At 45.6% G+C, this 14,707-nt stretch overlaps 7 protein-coding genes and 1 non-coding gene across 8 annotated transcripts; 5 read left to right on the top strand and 3 right to left on the bottom strand.

Annotated features, from left to right (window-relative positions):
- Positions 1-2,126: 2,126 nt before the first annotated feature.
- Positions 2,127-3,876, top strand: C8R40DRAFT_1100202 (phosphatidylserine decarboxylase-domain-containing protein). The gene is made up of 2 exons (XM_046227885.1): positions 2,127-2,505; positions 2,558-3,876. Exons 1-2 carry the CDS (start codon positions 2,266-2,268, stop codon positions 3,638-3,640), a joined length of 1,323 nt encoding a protein of 440 aa, XP_046087571.1. The 5' UTR covers positions 2,127-2,265; the 3' UTR covers positions 3,641-3,876.
- A 234-nt stretch (positions 3,877-4,110) lies between these two features.
- On the top strand, positions 4,111-5,288 carry C8R40DRAFT_1160266 (uncharacterized protein; the record flags this gene model as incomplete). Its single annotated transcript, XM_046229992.1, has 4 exons — positions 4,111-4,481; positions 4,566-4,724; positions 4,787-4,948; positions 5,006-5,288. The coding sequence occupies 4 exons, from the start codon at positions 4,111-4,113 to the stop codon at positions 5,286-5,288; spliced, it is 975 nt and encodes a 324-aa protein (XP_046087570.1).
- A 545-nt stretch (positions 5,289-5,833) lies between these two features.
- On the top strand, positions 5,834-5,919 carry C8R40DRAFT_t102. The gene has a single exon. It is a non-coding gene; the product is annotated as a tRNA-His (tRNA).
- A 312-nt stretch (positions 5,920-6,231) lies between these two features.
- C8R40DRAFT_140868 (uncharacterized protein) lies at positions 6,232-8,230 on the bottom strand. Its single transcript, XM_046234150.1, has 2 exons — positions 8,091-8,230; positions 6,232-8,003 (listed from the first exon to the last, which is right to left on the bottom strand). The coding sequence occupies exon 2, from the start codon at positions 7,906-7,908 to the stop codon at positions 6,328-6,330; it is 1,581 nt and encodes a 526-aa protein (XP_046087569.1). The 5' UTR covers positions 7,909-8,003; positions 8,091-8,230; the 3' UTR covers positions 6,232-6,327.
- A 322-nt stretch (positions 8,231-8,552) lies between these two features.
- On the top strand, positions 8,553-9,560 carry C8R40DRAFT_1169589 (uncharacterized protein; the record flags this gene model as incomplete). Its single annotated transcript, XM_046231396.1, has 2 exons — positions 8,553-9,072; positions 9,133-9,560. The coding sequence occupies 2 exons, from the start codon at positions 8,553-8,555 to the stop codon at positions 9,558-9,560; spliced, it is 948 nt and encodes a 315-aa protein (XP_046087568.1).
- A 200-nt stretch (positions 9,561-9,760) lies between these two features.
- On the top strand, positions 9,761-11,629 carry C8R40DRAFT_1249896 (uncharacterized protein; the record flags this gene model as incomplete). Its single annotated transcript, XM_046233681.1, has 6 exons — positions 9,761-10,046; positions 10,106-10,261; positions 10,315-10,452; positions 10,509-10,533; positions 10,589-10,628; positions 10,683-11,629. Exons 1-6 carry the CDS (start codon positions 9,880-9,882, stop codon positions 11,627-11,629), a joined length of 1,473 nt encoding a protein of 490 aa, XP_046087567.1. The 5' UTR covers positions 9,761-9,879.
- A 157-nt stretch (positions 11,630-11,786) lies between these two features.
- On the bottom strand, positions 11,787-13,237 carry C8R40DRAFT_1169587 (uncharacterized protein; the record flags this gene model as incomplete). Its single annotated transcript, XM_046231395.1, has 7 exons — positions 11,787-11,909; positions 11,999-12,094; positions 12,158-12,234; positions 12,302-12,473; positions 12,533-12,637; positions 12,690-12,808; positions 12,871-13,237. The coding sequence occupies 7 exons, from the start codon at positions 13,235-13,237 to the stop codon at positions 11,787-11,789; spliced, it is 1,059 nt and encodes a 352-aa protein (XP_046087566.1).
- An 873-nt stretch (positions 13,238-14,110) lies between these two features.
- On the bottom strand, positions 14,111-14,669 carry C8R40DRAFT_140880 (uncharacterized protein). The gene is made up of 4 exons (XM_046234151.1): positions 14,589-14,669; positions 14,496-14,533; positions 14,384-14,435; positions 14,111-14,320 (listed from the first exon to the last, which is right to left on the bottom strand). Exons 1-4 carry the CDS (start codon positions 14,608-14,610, stop codon positions 14,241-14,243), a joined length of 192 nt encoding a protein of 63 aa, XP_046087565.1. The 5' UTR covers positions 14,611-14,669; the 3' UTR covers positions 14,111-14,240.
- Between the last annotated feature and the right edge of the window lie 38 nt (positions 14,670-14,707).

Raw genomic sequence — 14,707 nt, 5'->3', positions numbered from 1 at the left:
GTTAGAGGTTTATGACCCCATTGGCACCAGGTTTGTATCTGATTTCGAGAAAGTGCTTCTAGTATGACATCTCGAAAGGCTCGTGCATGCACTTTCTTTGAGCATCAAATCTCGAAGATCCACTTACTAGAGTAGTTCTAGTAGAGCGCTAGTTTCTCGTAACCTTTCAAACAGACCATAATGCGTCGTGCAGGATATCCGGTCCTTCACCAGCGTAAGCTGTTCTACTCATTGATCTTTGTCTTGGAAAGTGCTACCACTCTGTGTTTTTGCGTATTATTGATCTATCTTTTTTGCCAGTGAAATTTCCAATTTGCATTGCCCCCCTTTGTGCAAAGAGGAAAAGGTGGTGTATTCGTTGAGCACACCAGTCACGGCCTCATTGAATCTCATCTTTGATCCAATGCAAGAAAAATACCCAAGTCCGTTCGGAAGGTTCTAATTTCTGACTCTACTAGCATTGGAAGTACCTTCCAGTTGAATTATTCCTGACAATCCTTAGTGAACATATCGGTAGTCATTGACAATGAAAATGTCAAGGGCAGTCACATAGTGAACTGCGATCCAGAAAAGTGGTCTGCTGCAAATCGCGGAACTTCAACAAGCTATTCAGTCTTTAAGTATTCCACCCCCAATTTCTAATCCCTTGATTCTCAAGTGACTCAGGTGCATATCTTTGTCGCGTAAAGTTCTTCAATGTTAATCTCTGGTGTAGGTTCCACTGATATCGGATGTGAAGAAGTTCTCAACTGTGAGGTGGAATTTTCCAATCACCAGCTGGCCTGCAACACCGTAGAATCTGTAATCATGTGGATAGGAGGTTCATACAAGTATGCACTGGGCTTGAAGGTGACCAAAAAATTCCATTATTCGTACTTGAAAGTGTGCTCTCATCATGGTACAGGATGATGCCCCGCTCGATTATCACCCTACCTTCTAAGTATAACCCACTACGGTAATAGGATTTCAGCTGACTGCATCGCCTATGAGTTTCTATGAAGCATTCCTTATTGTACAGTTGACCAGAAAATTTTTTCATTGTCAACACCCTGCAGATTTTGCTCGCAGAGTAAGGTAAGTTGGATTTCTACACCTATTATCCTGATATGGGCTTTAGATTGGTACAGTTGAAAAGCTGCTTTTCTGCCATTGGTGAGGTAGTTGTCACTGCTCCCAAGTCACTGCCCGCGCCTTACGTATCAGATCAGATCTCCCAGTATTCTTCGTCCTGTGGGGGTGTACATGCCTGTGTGGGGATTAAAAGAGTTCGATAACGCCGTTAGCACTGTCAGGTCATACGGTATCTGACTTAGAACTTCATGTCATGTTTTTCGGCATAGATCGATGTTGGCAGACGATGTTGGGCAAGGATCAGTGCCTCATATCTGGGACAGCAACTTACATTTTCAGCAGAATCGATGATCATAGGTCGAGCTCTAATTTTCCCTATAGTGTAACAACAAGCTCATATCGCGTCATGTAGGGTAATAAATGCCCTCTATTACATTCAACGAGGTGGCTCTACGCCGGTTTTAGCTCCTTTCAATCCCTCTCTTGATCCACTTGAAGGTCTCTCTACTCTATATGACCGGCAACGATACATTTGATTAGCCGGATGTCTAATTGACAGCACCCACCTTTCTGGAGAGGGTAGTGTAAATTTGAGCGACTCGGTCCGACCTCAATGCAGGAAAGTTTTGCTTCCAGTTCCATTCAGAAGATTCCGACCTTTGGGTGAATATATTCACTGAACACAGTGGTGCGGTTCACTTACATAGATGATTTTCCTCTACACTGACCTTTTGTCTCAATGGATCAAGGAAATATCGCTGGTTCGCTCACCGAAAATTCAGGAGAATAGTTGATTGTAGGTTGGTCAACTGTTTCCGATGTGTACCGCTCTTGATTTCGCCTCAGAGAGCGTATCTTCACTACTTTAAGCTATTCGGATGAGTATCGATCCTGTTGTGGATTATCGATATGAAGAAGCATAACTTTGCGAGCTTGAACAGAGTGTTCTGAGCGATGTTCCAATCGGCCTACAAACCGAATAATCACCATCTAACCATCCAGGTTAGGACGTTTTTCATGGAGTTAAGGAGGTGAATCTGTGACCAATTGTCGCTCAGCTTTCTTCTATAGAAGAGAGTCGATTTTTTGCATCGACCGTCAGAGCCCACTCATATCAGGTTCAAGAGCACACTATCGATCTGTAGGTACTCATCCTGGTACTCTACGAACCTCCTTTGATCATAGTCCAGAACGATGTCCCCTCAATATCGACGCCCTCTTCCCTCCAAGGACACAGTCTTGACTCGCTACGGCGGATGGATTCCTGCTGACCCTGCGGTTTATGAGGCCTTCTTCGATGATCTTCTGCGTTCCATCGATACAAAGAAGGCGCATGTTCCCGCTGTGCAGGAGTTCGAAGATGCTCTCAATTCCGATCCCGAATTGGTTGACTTGCTCGGACAAACCTTTCTGCAAACTGCGCCCGAAAACAGGGTAATCGTATAATTTTTGCTGTAATTATTTCTCATTCTAATATATGCTCCAGATTCGGAACTTAGAACAGCTGCTTTATTGCCTGGATCAAGTTGTTGTCGCTGCGCCTAAATTCCAGGTGGTCCGAAACGAACGGGGCGCAGTCACCGGTGGCGAGCCCATCGGTGTCCCCTTGTATCTTCTGTTCGACCTTCTCAGCAATACTGCTGCGGGTTTTGATCTATTGCGCATGCCTAAATTCAATATTTCTTTGAAGTCCTTGCTTGACTCTTGGGGCGACTACCTTCAGAGCGCTGAGTCCAACAATACGCTCAATGATAGTGATGAAGGCTGGTTCGGTGAAGTCGGATTAGCGACTCTCGAAAATGACCGCGGCATATTCAATGAAATCTACGAATGTCCCGATGAGACTGCAGTCAACCGTGGCTTTACTTCTTGGGATTCTTTCTTCACCAGGAAGTTCAAACCTAATGCTCGTCCTATTGAGAAGCCAGAGCCCCCCAATTTTTTCATCTATAACGCTTGTGAATCCACCGTGGTCCGTAAAACAACAGGAGTCGAAGAACACGACCAATTCTGGCTCAAGGGTCAGGCTTACTCTATCTATGACATGCTTGCGCGTCGCGACGACGAAGTTGCCGCTTCCTTCATTGGTGGGACTGTCTATCAGGCATTCCTTTCTCCGTATGACTATCACCGTTGGCACAGTCCCGTGGACGGTACCATTCGCGAAATCCAGATTATAGAGGGATCATACTATGCGGCGCTGCCTGATGAAGGGGCCGGAGAGTCTGACTCCGATTTGCAACTTGGCGATCCTCGAGGTGCTATAATCCGCTCCCAGCCATGGTTGACCCAAGCTTCTACCCGTGCCATCATCTACATAGATGCTGACAACAAAGATGTAGGATGCCTCGTATTCATTGGTGTTGGGATGGTAGAAGTATCCACTTGTCAGGTCAGTGTCAGCGAAGGACAGCACGTTAACATTGGTGATGAGCTTGGAATGTTCCGCTTCGGTGGCTCGACCCATGCACTCATCTTTGGAAAAGATGTCAAACTCAAGTTTTTTGATCTTGAACAAGACAAGGGACACCGCCGCGTTAATACTCCCTTAGCCGCACTTGAAATCTAGGTGCACGAGTAACGAGGAGTAACGCGTCACTTGCAGCTAGAAGGTGAATCAATTATCTCCCAGCAACATCGACGAAATCGTATTCGGATATCCATCTTATATGTACAGTAGCAGAGTCACAGTAAACAGAAATTACGCGCGTATATGTGATTTATATCGTCAAAAAAAACTATGTGAGATGAGATAGGACCCCGGAAGCTCCTACTAATAGACCCCATCCGAATTAGCGTACTTTGGGACCCAATTTTGGCACTTTCCTTGGCCAATATTAGCATACTTTAGGCCTTGGAGCCTGGTCCTTGTCCAATATAGCGTACTTCGAGCATCCTTAGTGGTACAAATGAAGTAAAAGAAGCTCTGGAGAGCTTAAAAGCAACAGGAATGGCCAAAAAACGTACAGAAAGAGCAAACTCACGTGCAAGGCTCAACGTCAATGATAAGCGGCTCTACGATTATGTAGAGATTCCACCATGATCTTCTGGCTCTTACTGAGCTTGTTTTCCTTCGCAAACGGCCAATACTTTTCTGAAGGTTGGAAGCCTGGACAGGCTTTCACCAACGAGCCTTCGGCACCAGCGCCGACTGGAGCATCAGGACACGTCGGTGAAGATACACCAAGTCAGCGAGGCTCATTACTTGACTCGTCCTCGATCTCTTCTATATTCGCCAAAATCGGCGTAAATATCTCCAGTATTGCCTCAGCTGCTGGTCTATCATCAAAGGCCGCATATCCCTGGGATCCACGAATACCTCTAATAACAGACGTGAACTATGATAACATAGTGGTCAATGAGGAACTCACTCCGGAGGAGGAAGGGAATAGGACATGGTTGATTGTCGTGTACGTCGCTTGTGCCTCGTCTTTTACAATATATTGACCGGTAAATTTCTCCTCATTTTGGGTTATATTCTTTAGTTCAACAAGTGCAACTAACCAAGGGGGAGGAATGTCTCAATTTGTCGACAAGATATTTGACGAGACATACAACGAAACCCTCATAGCTGAAGACATGCCTAACCTACGCTGGGGTCGTATAGATTATCTCAATGTGACCTATCTCACAACCAAGTGGGGCGTATGGCAGTGTGTACTTTATCATGCCTATATATCTCCTCGAGATATAGCTGACCTCATTTTGGCTACAGAGCGCCGACCTTTATCATTCTGCAGAACCGTGGACAAACTCTCCGATTTGTAAAACCTCATTGGTTACGACTCCGCGAAGGCGCTCTACGTGAATTCCTCACAGACGGAACTTATAACGAAGTTCCTCGTTGGGACAGCTCTTTCGCTCCGGGTGGTAGAAAGTGCGTACTCATTTTCCTTCTTATCCCTTCAACTCACATCGAACGTTATGTTCTCAGTGAATACCTCCTTCACTACCTCGGTCTAATCTTAACAACGATATACAATATCACAATCAAAGTCCCGAGATGGATTTTGTACATCTTATCCGGAAGCGTGGCTTCGTTTATCATTCAATTGCTACATCGACCGCCGAAGAAGGACAGACTCAAAACCCAGGCATCTGCGACACAGAAGACGGAGACAGTACACACTCCAGGGACTAGTGCACCTGCGGCTACAGCTGCGTCAGGTTCGACACCTACTCAGAGTAAAGCGAAGCAGCGCAAGTCAAAGAAATGAGAATCGCCTGTGGTCAAAACTTTTCAAGGATCCAGAGTTGGCTAGTTGTGTATGTACAGTAGTATACATACTGTAATGCTGTGAATCTACCAGCGAAACTAAATCGAGAGCGACAGCTTTGACCCACGTGGGGAAGTACAGAATTCGCCTCTGGTCCAGAAGGTTAATGAAACAAGCAAAATTGTAGGTTGGGGGTACCGAGCGTTAGTTCGGGGAATCGCAAGAAACGGGCGGGAAATCTGCTAGTTTCGCTTGTTTGAATTCGTCTAAGGGTAGTTATGAAGGAATGCATATGATTGATTATGGGGGTACCAAGTAAAAGAGGCTTGATTAAAAGGGAACAGTAGAAACTAGTAGAAATAATAGCAAAAGAGGGAGGGGTATAAGATTGGGGTAGGTGCAGAATTAGTTTTCATGGAAAGATGTGTTCGTTCGTTGAAGACAGTTTAGACTTGCTCGCCGCTCGGCTGGCTGGCGATGCTACTGGACTAGTAATCGCACCGTCGCAATGATTTCATGATTCTAATAATTAAGCACTTTTTAACGTCCCCGTAGATTAGTGGTTAGATCATCACGTTGTGGTTTGTTAAGCGCATCCGTGGAGACCCAGGCTCGACTCCTGGCAGGGACACTTGTTTTTGACTTTTGCTTTCGCTACTGGAAAATGTGACTCAAGAATTGAAGCTCTAAGCTTCAAGCTCAAGACTCGCGGGGTCCAGGATTCAAAACATTTCTTCTGTTTTTTTCGCTTGGCTAAAATGTTCATTGCCTTGAATAAAGTGTTTACCTGCTACATGCATACATACTATCACAGCGCCGCGCATTCTATATATTCAGTATCTTCTTGACTCAAAGATAAAACTGTATGTACGTGTCAATTTGTGTAGGTATAACATTGTACAACTGGCCTCCAGAAACATGGATTGTACTTTGGATTTTCGCAAGACAGTAGTTGATATATTATATGTATGAATTTTGAGACTGCATTCCAAGATCAAATAGCAATTTTGTTCGAACATCAGCAAGACAAATCCCTCAATCAGTGCAAATGGATGTTTGTTTGCAATCCTTCCTGATTCAATTCCACGAAAGCATCAAAAGGGGGGAGCCAATAACTATTAGTCTCCAACGTAAATGACTTCAATTGCACAAGCTCTTTTATCTGCTCCTGTACTGGGGCTTGCTCCTTCACCTTCCCCGGAACTTTCGAACGAGAGGCAACCATCGCAACAAGTTCGTTCGCATAGAGATATTCCCGCGATGAAATAGTGTACACACTGAGAGCCAGTTCCTCCAGATGGGGAAGGATATTACATTGTGAAGTAGACTCCGAAGTACTACCATCACCATTGGGAACATATTTCAGAGCAACGAGAAGGTCTTTAAACACAATGCTCTGTCGATGCCCCGGATGAACCGACACATTGAGAGCAAGCCTCCTTAAGTATGACGCGCTAGGTAAAGCGTCCAAAATGTTATTTCCCATTGGAATAGCCTCAATTTCGAGTTCCTGTAGCCGAGATTGTGATCGACTCAAGAAAGTTTTCAACGAATCGCCCGTCTCTGGCAGGACTACGCTCAACGATAGAAGAGCCGGCGCAGTCAGATACTGCAATAAAACAGAGGCCGTCCCCTCCATTTGCAATCTCTGCAATTTTCTCAAAGGCACTATGTCAGAACCCAGTGGTTCCTGACGCCAGGGGAGAGAACAATTTATAGTGCAGTCTACCAGCCCGGTCGCGAGCCGTAAAATCGGGAGATGTTTCTCAGGAAAGTCCTGAGCCACGTTGTAGTGTGTCAAATACGACCAACGAAGCCCCAGACTACTTGCTGTGAGCGGAATTCCAGTGAGTTTCACAGAACGCAACGCTGGTGCACCCGTAAAGATTTTATTGCATGTTGTTGTGAGAGTAGAAGAATAAGCTAAATCTAAATTGAGATCTAGATGGCGTAAAAAGTGAGCGCGTTCGATGGATCGCGATGTTAGATGAGTAGTTAGGAAGACAGGGATTCTCAGTCGACATGTTTCCCAACGACTGGATTGAGCAACAAGGACGGCGAACAACGTCTGAGGTAAGCTCGCAACGTCTCGACAGGTGAATTCGACAAAGATTGGTCTGGAGCCAGAACGCTCAAGGAAGAGAGAGAGGATGTGTACAGCATAAGGTGGGTAATGCATCCGCCCGGGTAAAGAAACCGTGGTCCAAAAAGAGGTACGATTGAGGATAAGGGTCCTCCAATTACCACAAACATGTGTAAGGGGCCATAATCCACGGTCAAAGTCCAGAACGTCCTCAGGGTCTTCGCTGCCCAGCACTTGAAAGAATATCTCCATGAGAAGTTCACCAGGCAACCGACGAACGGGTGATAGGACAAACTTGTATTCGCGTATAGTCTGTTGGACTCGCGACAACTCCTCGATGTGATGATCAAGTGCGGTCTTTAGGTATCGAATATCCTCCAGCAAGAATGGTTCCCGGTCTTGAGCGGATCTGAGAGTGTTTGAGAAGATTTGAACGTCGACATCGTCTGGCGGTTCATTTGTGTGAAAGTGGTCAGCGATGTTGGGTATACGAATAATCGAGTGGCGACCAGGCATAGATTTGGACATTGAAGTCATGGATTGGAGGAAATTGCAGTTCTGCGATATGCAGGGATGGCTGCGAGAAGGGTATGGCTAGGTTTAAGAGTAAGATTCAATCCTGAAAGTAGAACCTGCGTTCAAAAGGAATATTAGCACTTGAATTTGGTGACGATCTATATATCGTTTTGTGCATGCAATAGATGTTGCATATAACTCACATTATGCTATCAATAAGCGCGTCCTGGTAGTAGTGGTGGGCTCAATAGGACTCAACGCGTTGTCGTGGTTTGGGTTCAAGGCGAGTCATGTCCGGGTCCGGAAAGCGTGATAGCAACGTGATGGCCATATCTCCTCACAGCTGAGCTTTTTTTTTTCCTTTGCCCTTTGCTTTAAATAAACAGCTTTAGACTCGAACCTAGATTGACGGGGTATATTCGCTGGTCGAATATTACTTCAACTCGTTCGTCTCTGGTACGTCCCCAAGTAATCTGGATATCATATCAGTTCGTTAACTTTGAGCTGAAATCTTCTTCGCAGACGTACTCGAGCTCAACATCGAAAATACGGGATCGACGCACGATTCGTACCCAGAAAACCAAATCATGCTTCTATTCTCATTTGCGCGCGTGCTGTCCATGCTTTTCCTGTCATCGATTCTCTCTGTAGTGACGGCAATCCCTATGACGCTCGAAGCTCATACAGGGCAGCTTGAACGACGTAAATCAGGCTTCCGGCCCAACTGCCAACCACTATCGATTCAGCGTTCGTACAGGAATAAGAAAAGAGTGGGTCCGGGTTCCCTCAAAGTAGATGAAGTATGGAAGCTCCGGGTCGGTTCAAAATATATCTTCGATACATACCTCTCCTACAAAGACGGCGGAGTCAAGCTCGTACCCCGCCTGATCGAAGATTCGAAACCATTCTTTTTCGATCGTAGACTTAAAGGTAATTTGGAAGCACACGTCAACTTCACGGACGAAAACAGCGTAGCAACGACTTTGAAGGAAATGAGCGACTCGATTGGAGATGTTGAAACAAATCTGGAAGCTCTCGACTCCGCCGTACGTTTTCTCTTGGCGAAGGGGCTAGTTTGGAAAAAGGATGCCAACGGGAATAAAGAACAACTGAAAGATAAGTTGGAAAAGTGGAGCGCACTTTACAGTGAGATGAAGCTGCTGGGTCCAGCTGGAGATTCCGTAGGTAAGTACCTTTCTCCATAAAATGTACCTACTCTCGGGATGCTCACACTACCGCCTACAGATCGCCTGGAAATCAATGTCATGCTTACAGAGAATGCTTGGGTGATGTTCTTTGGTGAATCGCTTGCCTTGGAAGCCAAGATGAATTCATACAAACGTATCGTGGAGGCAGCAAAAGTCGACAATCCTGAATTGCTCGAAGGCGCATTGTTCCCATTAAACGTCGTTGCTAACTTCAAGGATCGCACGACGACTCTGAAGATATGGAGTCTACAGGCTGATACAGAGTTGAATTTCCTAGGGCAGGTTTTAGAGCTCTTAGCGAGAGAAAAGGCGCTTCTTAATTCTCAGGGAAAGCCATACACCACCGCGGCTCAGATCCACAAAGACTTCATAGCATCCGTCAATAAGTATGAACAGAGGCAGAAGGAGAGAGCCAAGGTCAAGGGCCCGAAGAGAGCTGAGGGGAGGCAATCCAAAGGATCATAGTGTTCAGCTGTTCTGGTGCTCCATTTCTTGAGTAGAAAAAAAATCGCGTCTGTCATCATTTTCCGAACACGCTGTAATTACATCTTCAATTCTCCGTGTACGCGTATACCTCCACCTCCATTCCGAGCAACTATGTAGCTTAGTGGCTACATATTCGAATGGCTATTGACACTATCAAATCACGTAATTTCGACGACTCCTTTTTTCCATTCTTCCGAACGACACAATTGGTGACTGGTCACCAGTTCCCTTCGATTTCTTCTTATAACATGGCCAAGATGCTCAACTCCATACCCACACCAACAACTAGTAACAACTCATGTCTCATGTTTCTGTCTCTCACCGTCTGCTTCGTAATGGCGTCCTTAATCTGCCCAGGGCTTCTCCTGCCTCCAAGCCTTTAGCTGAGGCTTTGTTATTACGGGATGCCCAGGATCATCATTGTCAGTTCAATCAAGCTGGATTCCACAACCATTTGAGTCATCAGTGAGTTACATATCCTATATATTGTCAATGTATGCCGCATGCTAATGAAGTTCCGACAGCATTCTTGCGGCTTATGATCTAGGAGCATCTCCCGGACTTTTGCAAAAAATCTACGACGAAGAAGCACGCATACAGCGTCCGATTATTCTCGAAGAGAAGGACAAGGAAATGAACATCACTGAGGATAATTGGACGCAGTACCTTGGAAATGAAAAGTACGTTGACGTTCTACATTCTCTCCGTTCTTTGATCTCAGCAGGAACTACAGCGCCTATAACGGCTTTGTGACGTTTTTCGAGCACCAAATAGCTTCTGTTGGCGTAGTCAAAACCCTGGAGACATTCATCTTTTCTCCGAGTGCTAATGAGAGAGGGAAGGTGATGCTTGCCCGTCTCATGAGCGGAGTGTCAGTCATCAGTAATTTGTCCATCACGCATATATTCTTATCTTCTCGTCCTCCAGTCTTCATCCTTTTATTCAAGTCGGAGTAAGTCGAGAATATCAATGTAGCCAGGTTTTTTAATGTCCACAACTGAATTTAGCATGGTTTGGAATTCGGGAATGACGCATTAGTTTCCACCGGTATGTTCCGTGCGTTGTTCTTTTCCAAATAATGTTATGACACTTTTCATTTAGGACTTGCTATGACTGCCATCCATACCTCTATTTCGCCTGAGTTGTCTGATTTCGAAGCCACTAATTCCACCACTCCACGGGAGTTTTCTGGATTATCCGTCTTGGAAATTCTCGAGCTCGTCTACAAGTCTCCCACTCTTGCCCCACCCCTTCCATATGACCCGAATGCCCTCGTAAACGCTCGTATCAAAGCTGCTCTGAAAGACGGAAAATCAGAAGAGATCCGTGATCTGTGCTCGAAATTCCTTGTCGATGAAAATCTTGGAAATACCGAAATGATGTCCAAGATAGAAGAGTTTGTCTGGGCCTCAGTTTTGCTCATGTTCGCGACCGGAAAACCAGGCCGAAAGCCTCGCCTTGATTTCTTCCTTATGCACCTCGTCACAGCTTCCTTGTTCCTCAGATCTTATGTTCACGCACTGGAAAATCCTGCGCACAAAGCCACAATCATCAAAGCGTTCTTGCCACATATACTGCTCGTCACACTTTCCAGAGGCCGGCCCATCATCAAGCCTCATCTGCTCATGGGAACGACGGACAAGCCCCGTCCGCCTTACGCCTCTGGCTCTCCTTATGCTCGGAGTGAACATAGTATTGGAAGTCCTCTGAACGACGATGAATACAACCCTTGGTCTTCTTTGATCGAAGCCTCACTGTATTCCACAGACTCTCATCTACTCAAGACCATGCGAGCTTTGGTTCTTGCCGCCCGCGAGTACGGAGATACTCCGCCTGGTTCGGTCATTGGGGCATTCAAGGAGCACTCTTTAACTGTGTCCAAGGAAGAGACCCATCCGGGTATTGCGGATGTCGATGGATCGATCTTTGTGAGGGCTGCCGGGATGTTGATGGATTATATGGGGTGGACCTCGTACGGACAACCGGAAAGAGAGGATTGGGATCGGAGCGCACTCGGGTGGGATGAAGCTTGGAATAATGAGGATTGAAGATGGATATATAGTCAAGGTTTAGTCAAAGTCTAGCACATCGTGCTTTCCTGTTCGTAAAATCAGATCAAGTATGGATGTATTGTAACATGGACAAAGGCAGCTTGTAGTACACTGAAGTATCCTCGACCTTCTAAGTCACATATGTTCACCGAAATTAGGATGTCTTTGAGAAAACTTCCACTGCATCTATCTTCCTACTGATTCCACCTAGCATTATCTTGATCAAAGCGTCAGAGCTTAATGAACTTCCAAAATACGGGGTGGTATCCACAATATCCTGCGTGACGAGTCAGTCGCGATGCCCAGTCAAAACTCGATCAAAAACGATGATAGTGCCTACTATAGAGCATGAAAGAAATAGCTTACTCGAATGTGATATCGAATTTCTAACGCATTATCAAGATCACGTAGAAACTCAGCAGCTTTCCTCGATCTCCCGATTTGAACCAGTTGGATCCCGACCTGAGAGGGTGATTCAGTGCCAAAATTTTTGCAAAATCTTTATGCGTCCCGATCAGCACTGACCTGAGTGAGGGGATAGTTTCCTTGGTCAAGTCGTCGAGCCACATCGACGATGGATTTTTCCAAATCAAGTTGGTCATCTATCGAGGAGAATTCAATAACGATACAATGGCACACGAAGCTCAAGTGTTGAAATTTAATGCGAACCTGGTCTCCCATCAGTTATCACCATATAATTGATCGGCTTGATCTTCTTTAGTGGCTTGGCCTCGTTGAGTTCATTGAGGTATTCTCGGAGAAGACAATCGAGTTTCTGTCCTAACCAGGTCGCGCCAGATGGCTGAACGCGATCGAATAGGGATAAGACTTCTTCGCTGCTCTATCAGTGTTGGAAAAACTTGAGCGGACATGCAAGTCCAGAGAAATCCAACGACCTACCTTCAAATTACAGCCGTACTCCGGACTATTCAAAAAATGGATATCTATCCCATCGTCATCGAATTCGCTGGCGATATCAGCGATTTTGCAAAGAGCATCGCCCGCCTGGGAAATACAAATTGAAGTATGGTATTTGGCAGCAATGATTTTAATTTACTTCTCTCCAACGGTCACCATGCATCGAGTACGAGTCATCCACGAGTATGACCGTATTGAACTTTCTAAGTATCTCATATGTGTTTTCCATTGATTCCTTTCTGAGGGGCGTTCGATAATCTGTATCGCAGGGAATCACCTTAGGGAACTAAACCAAGTTAGCATATTTAGAGAAGGCTCACAATCGGGATTGGACTTTTTACGACTTGAAGACCAACGCGATAAAGTGACCGCTACATTTGCATTGAGAGGATCACCACTCGAGTGATATGGTGGTGGTGGTATGGCCGCATTGGGGACATCGGGATCCCATTCAATCGCGCTTCTCCGAGAACTAGTAGAACTGATCGAGCGAGCTCGCTTGTAGTATCCATGCAAGGGGCTCTGCACGATGAGATGATGATCCCCCTTTGGCTTGCAGTGTTTGCTTGAATCATCAGCTGATGGGTCATACAAGAACCGCGACGCAGGTGTTGCCCGACTGTCACGGCTGGGCGAGCGGCTGCCAGTACGAGATTTGTTGAAGATATTGCTGAAGAAATTCGGCATGATGGTAGACTTCAATTGGGGAAAAGGACGATGTTAGTTCGCTTTAAGTAGGAGTATGCTACCAGGTGAGCAATTGAAAGGCAGTGTGTGACACCTTCGAAAAAGAGTTTGTCTCAGTGCATACCGATTGATCCTGTGTATAGATGTCTGCCACCTTGTGTGCGGTTTGTAGGTGCGACATTTAGAAACAAGGCGGTCGTTACCGCATGAGCACACCCTTCTACAACGAACAACACCATTTATTGTCAACGTTCGTTCAACAGAAGGCATTGTTATTGGCACGTACCGGGAAGTTGGTCCACGACGTGATGGAATGTGGCGAAAAAGGGAAGTACAAGGAAAGAAGGTTCAACGAAGTGCTTCCATGAAGATACATACCGAAAGATACAACTAGTACCGCGAATATGGTCCGTACTATCAAATCGCAAGGCACCAATATGAAGAAGACATACAGATAGATACTTTTCAAAATGGTGTATAACAAGAGGTGCGCGCGCTCAACACCTGATGGATCGGCATGCCACCTATTGCTGGCCTCTGCTTGGCAGTGCTGATTCACACCTTTAAGAAAGCTGTAAGGTGAGCTAAGGTTCTAGAACCGTTGGTGGCTATGTAAAACGGTACCAACGCGAAAGCTTTCTCTGCGAGGAAGCGTCAATGAGTGGAATGGTATCGATCGAGATTACTGTGACTGAATGACTGCAATGTAAAAAGGCACTATGGCATCCTCGTGTTGGGTTCATTCAATGAGGAATTATTTTCGATGAAAGGGTTGAAGTGACTTCGCCTGCGATTTGAAATGACTCTGGGAAGAGATACACCCAAGATACACCCTACATATAGGTCAAGATGTTGGAAATGTGTGAAGGAACCATGTCATTGTGAAGAACGTTGTATTTTATTCCTTCCGTGTACATCTAGAACTCTACTGCTTTAGATTTATTGTTGCTTTCCCTATATAGCCAGACCAGCCTTTACTCAGTCGCTGGATATACAGAGTGATTCAAAAGCTCACCCTAAGCAGTTGGTATATCCCATAAACAGCACCAAGCGCTCCGGCGGAGAATCCAACACTGAAAAGTCCTGTTTGAAATTTGTGTGCTCGTTAACAGCGGGCGGAGAATGAGCATTGAAGTTGAAGCGTACGTATGGCGAGGACCCTCCGAGGGCCTTTGAGGTGAACAGGCCGAGGATCAGCCTACAGAAATAGTGGACATTAGTGCGTGTATGTCTGAGTGAAGATTGCAGTAATACCCACTTGTAAAGCCTTTTGCCTCTCAATCATTCTGTTTGGTCCTTCAGAGCCAAGATTTAAAAAAATGTTTTTCCGAGAGTAAGATATTGAGCCTACTGTTGTAAATTCCGTCGAGCATGGTGGTAGATGTAGGTGGTTCGAAGTAAAGCGGGAAATTACGGAGAATCAACGAAATTGGTCCGGCCTTGGAGTCCGGCCAGTCTAGACCTATTTTC

Source organism: Lentinula edodes (genome assembly GCF_021015755.1).
Source record: "Lentinula edodes strain Le(Bin) 0899 ss11 chromosome Unknown C8R40scaffold_13, whole genome shotgun sequence".
In the NCBI taxonomy this organism is placed as follows: domain Eukaryota; kingdom Fungi; phylum Basidiomycota; class Agaricomycetes; order Agaricales; family Omphalotaceae; genus Lentinula; species Lentinula edodes.
The sequence above is the reverse complement of the archived record's forward strand: the minus strand, read 5'-3'. Positions and strand labels throughout refer to the sequence as shown.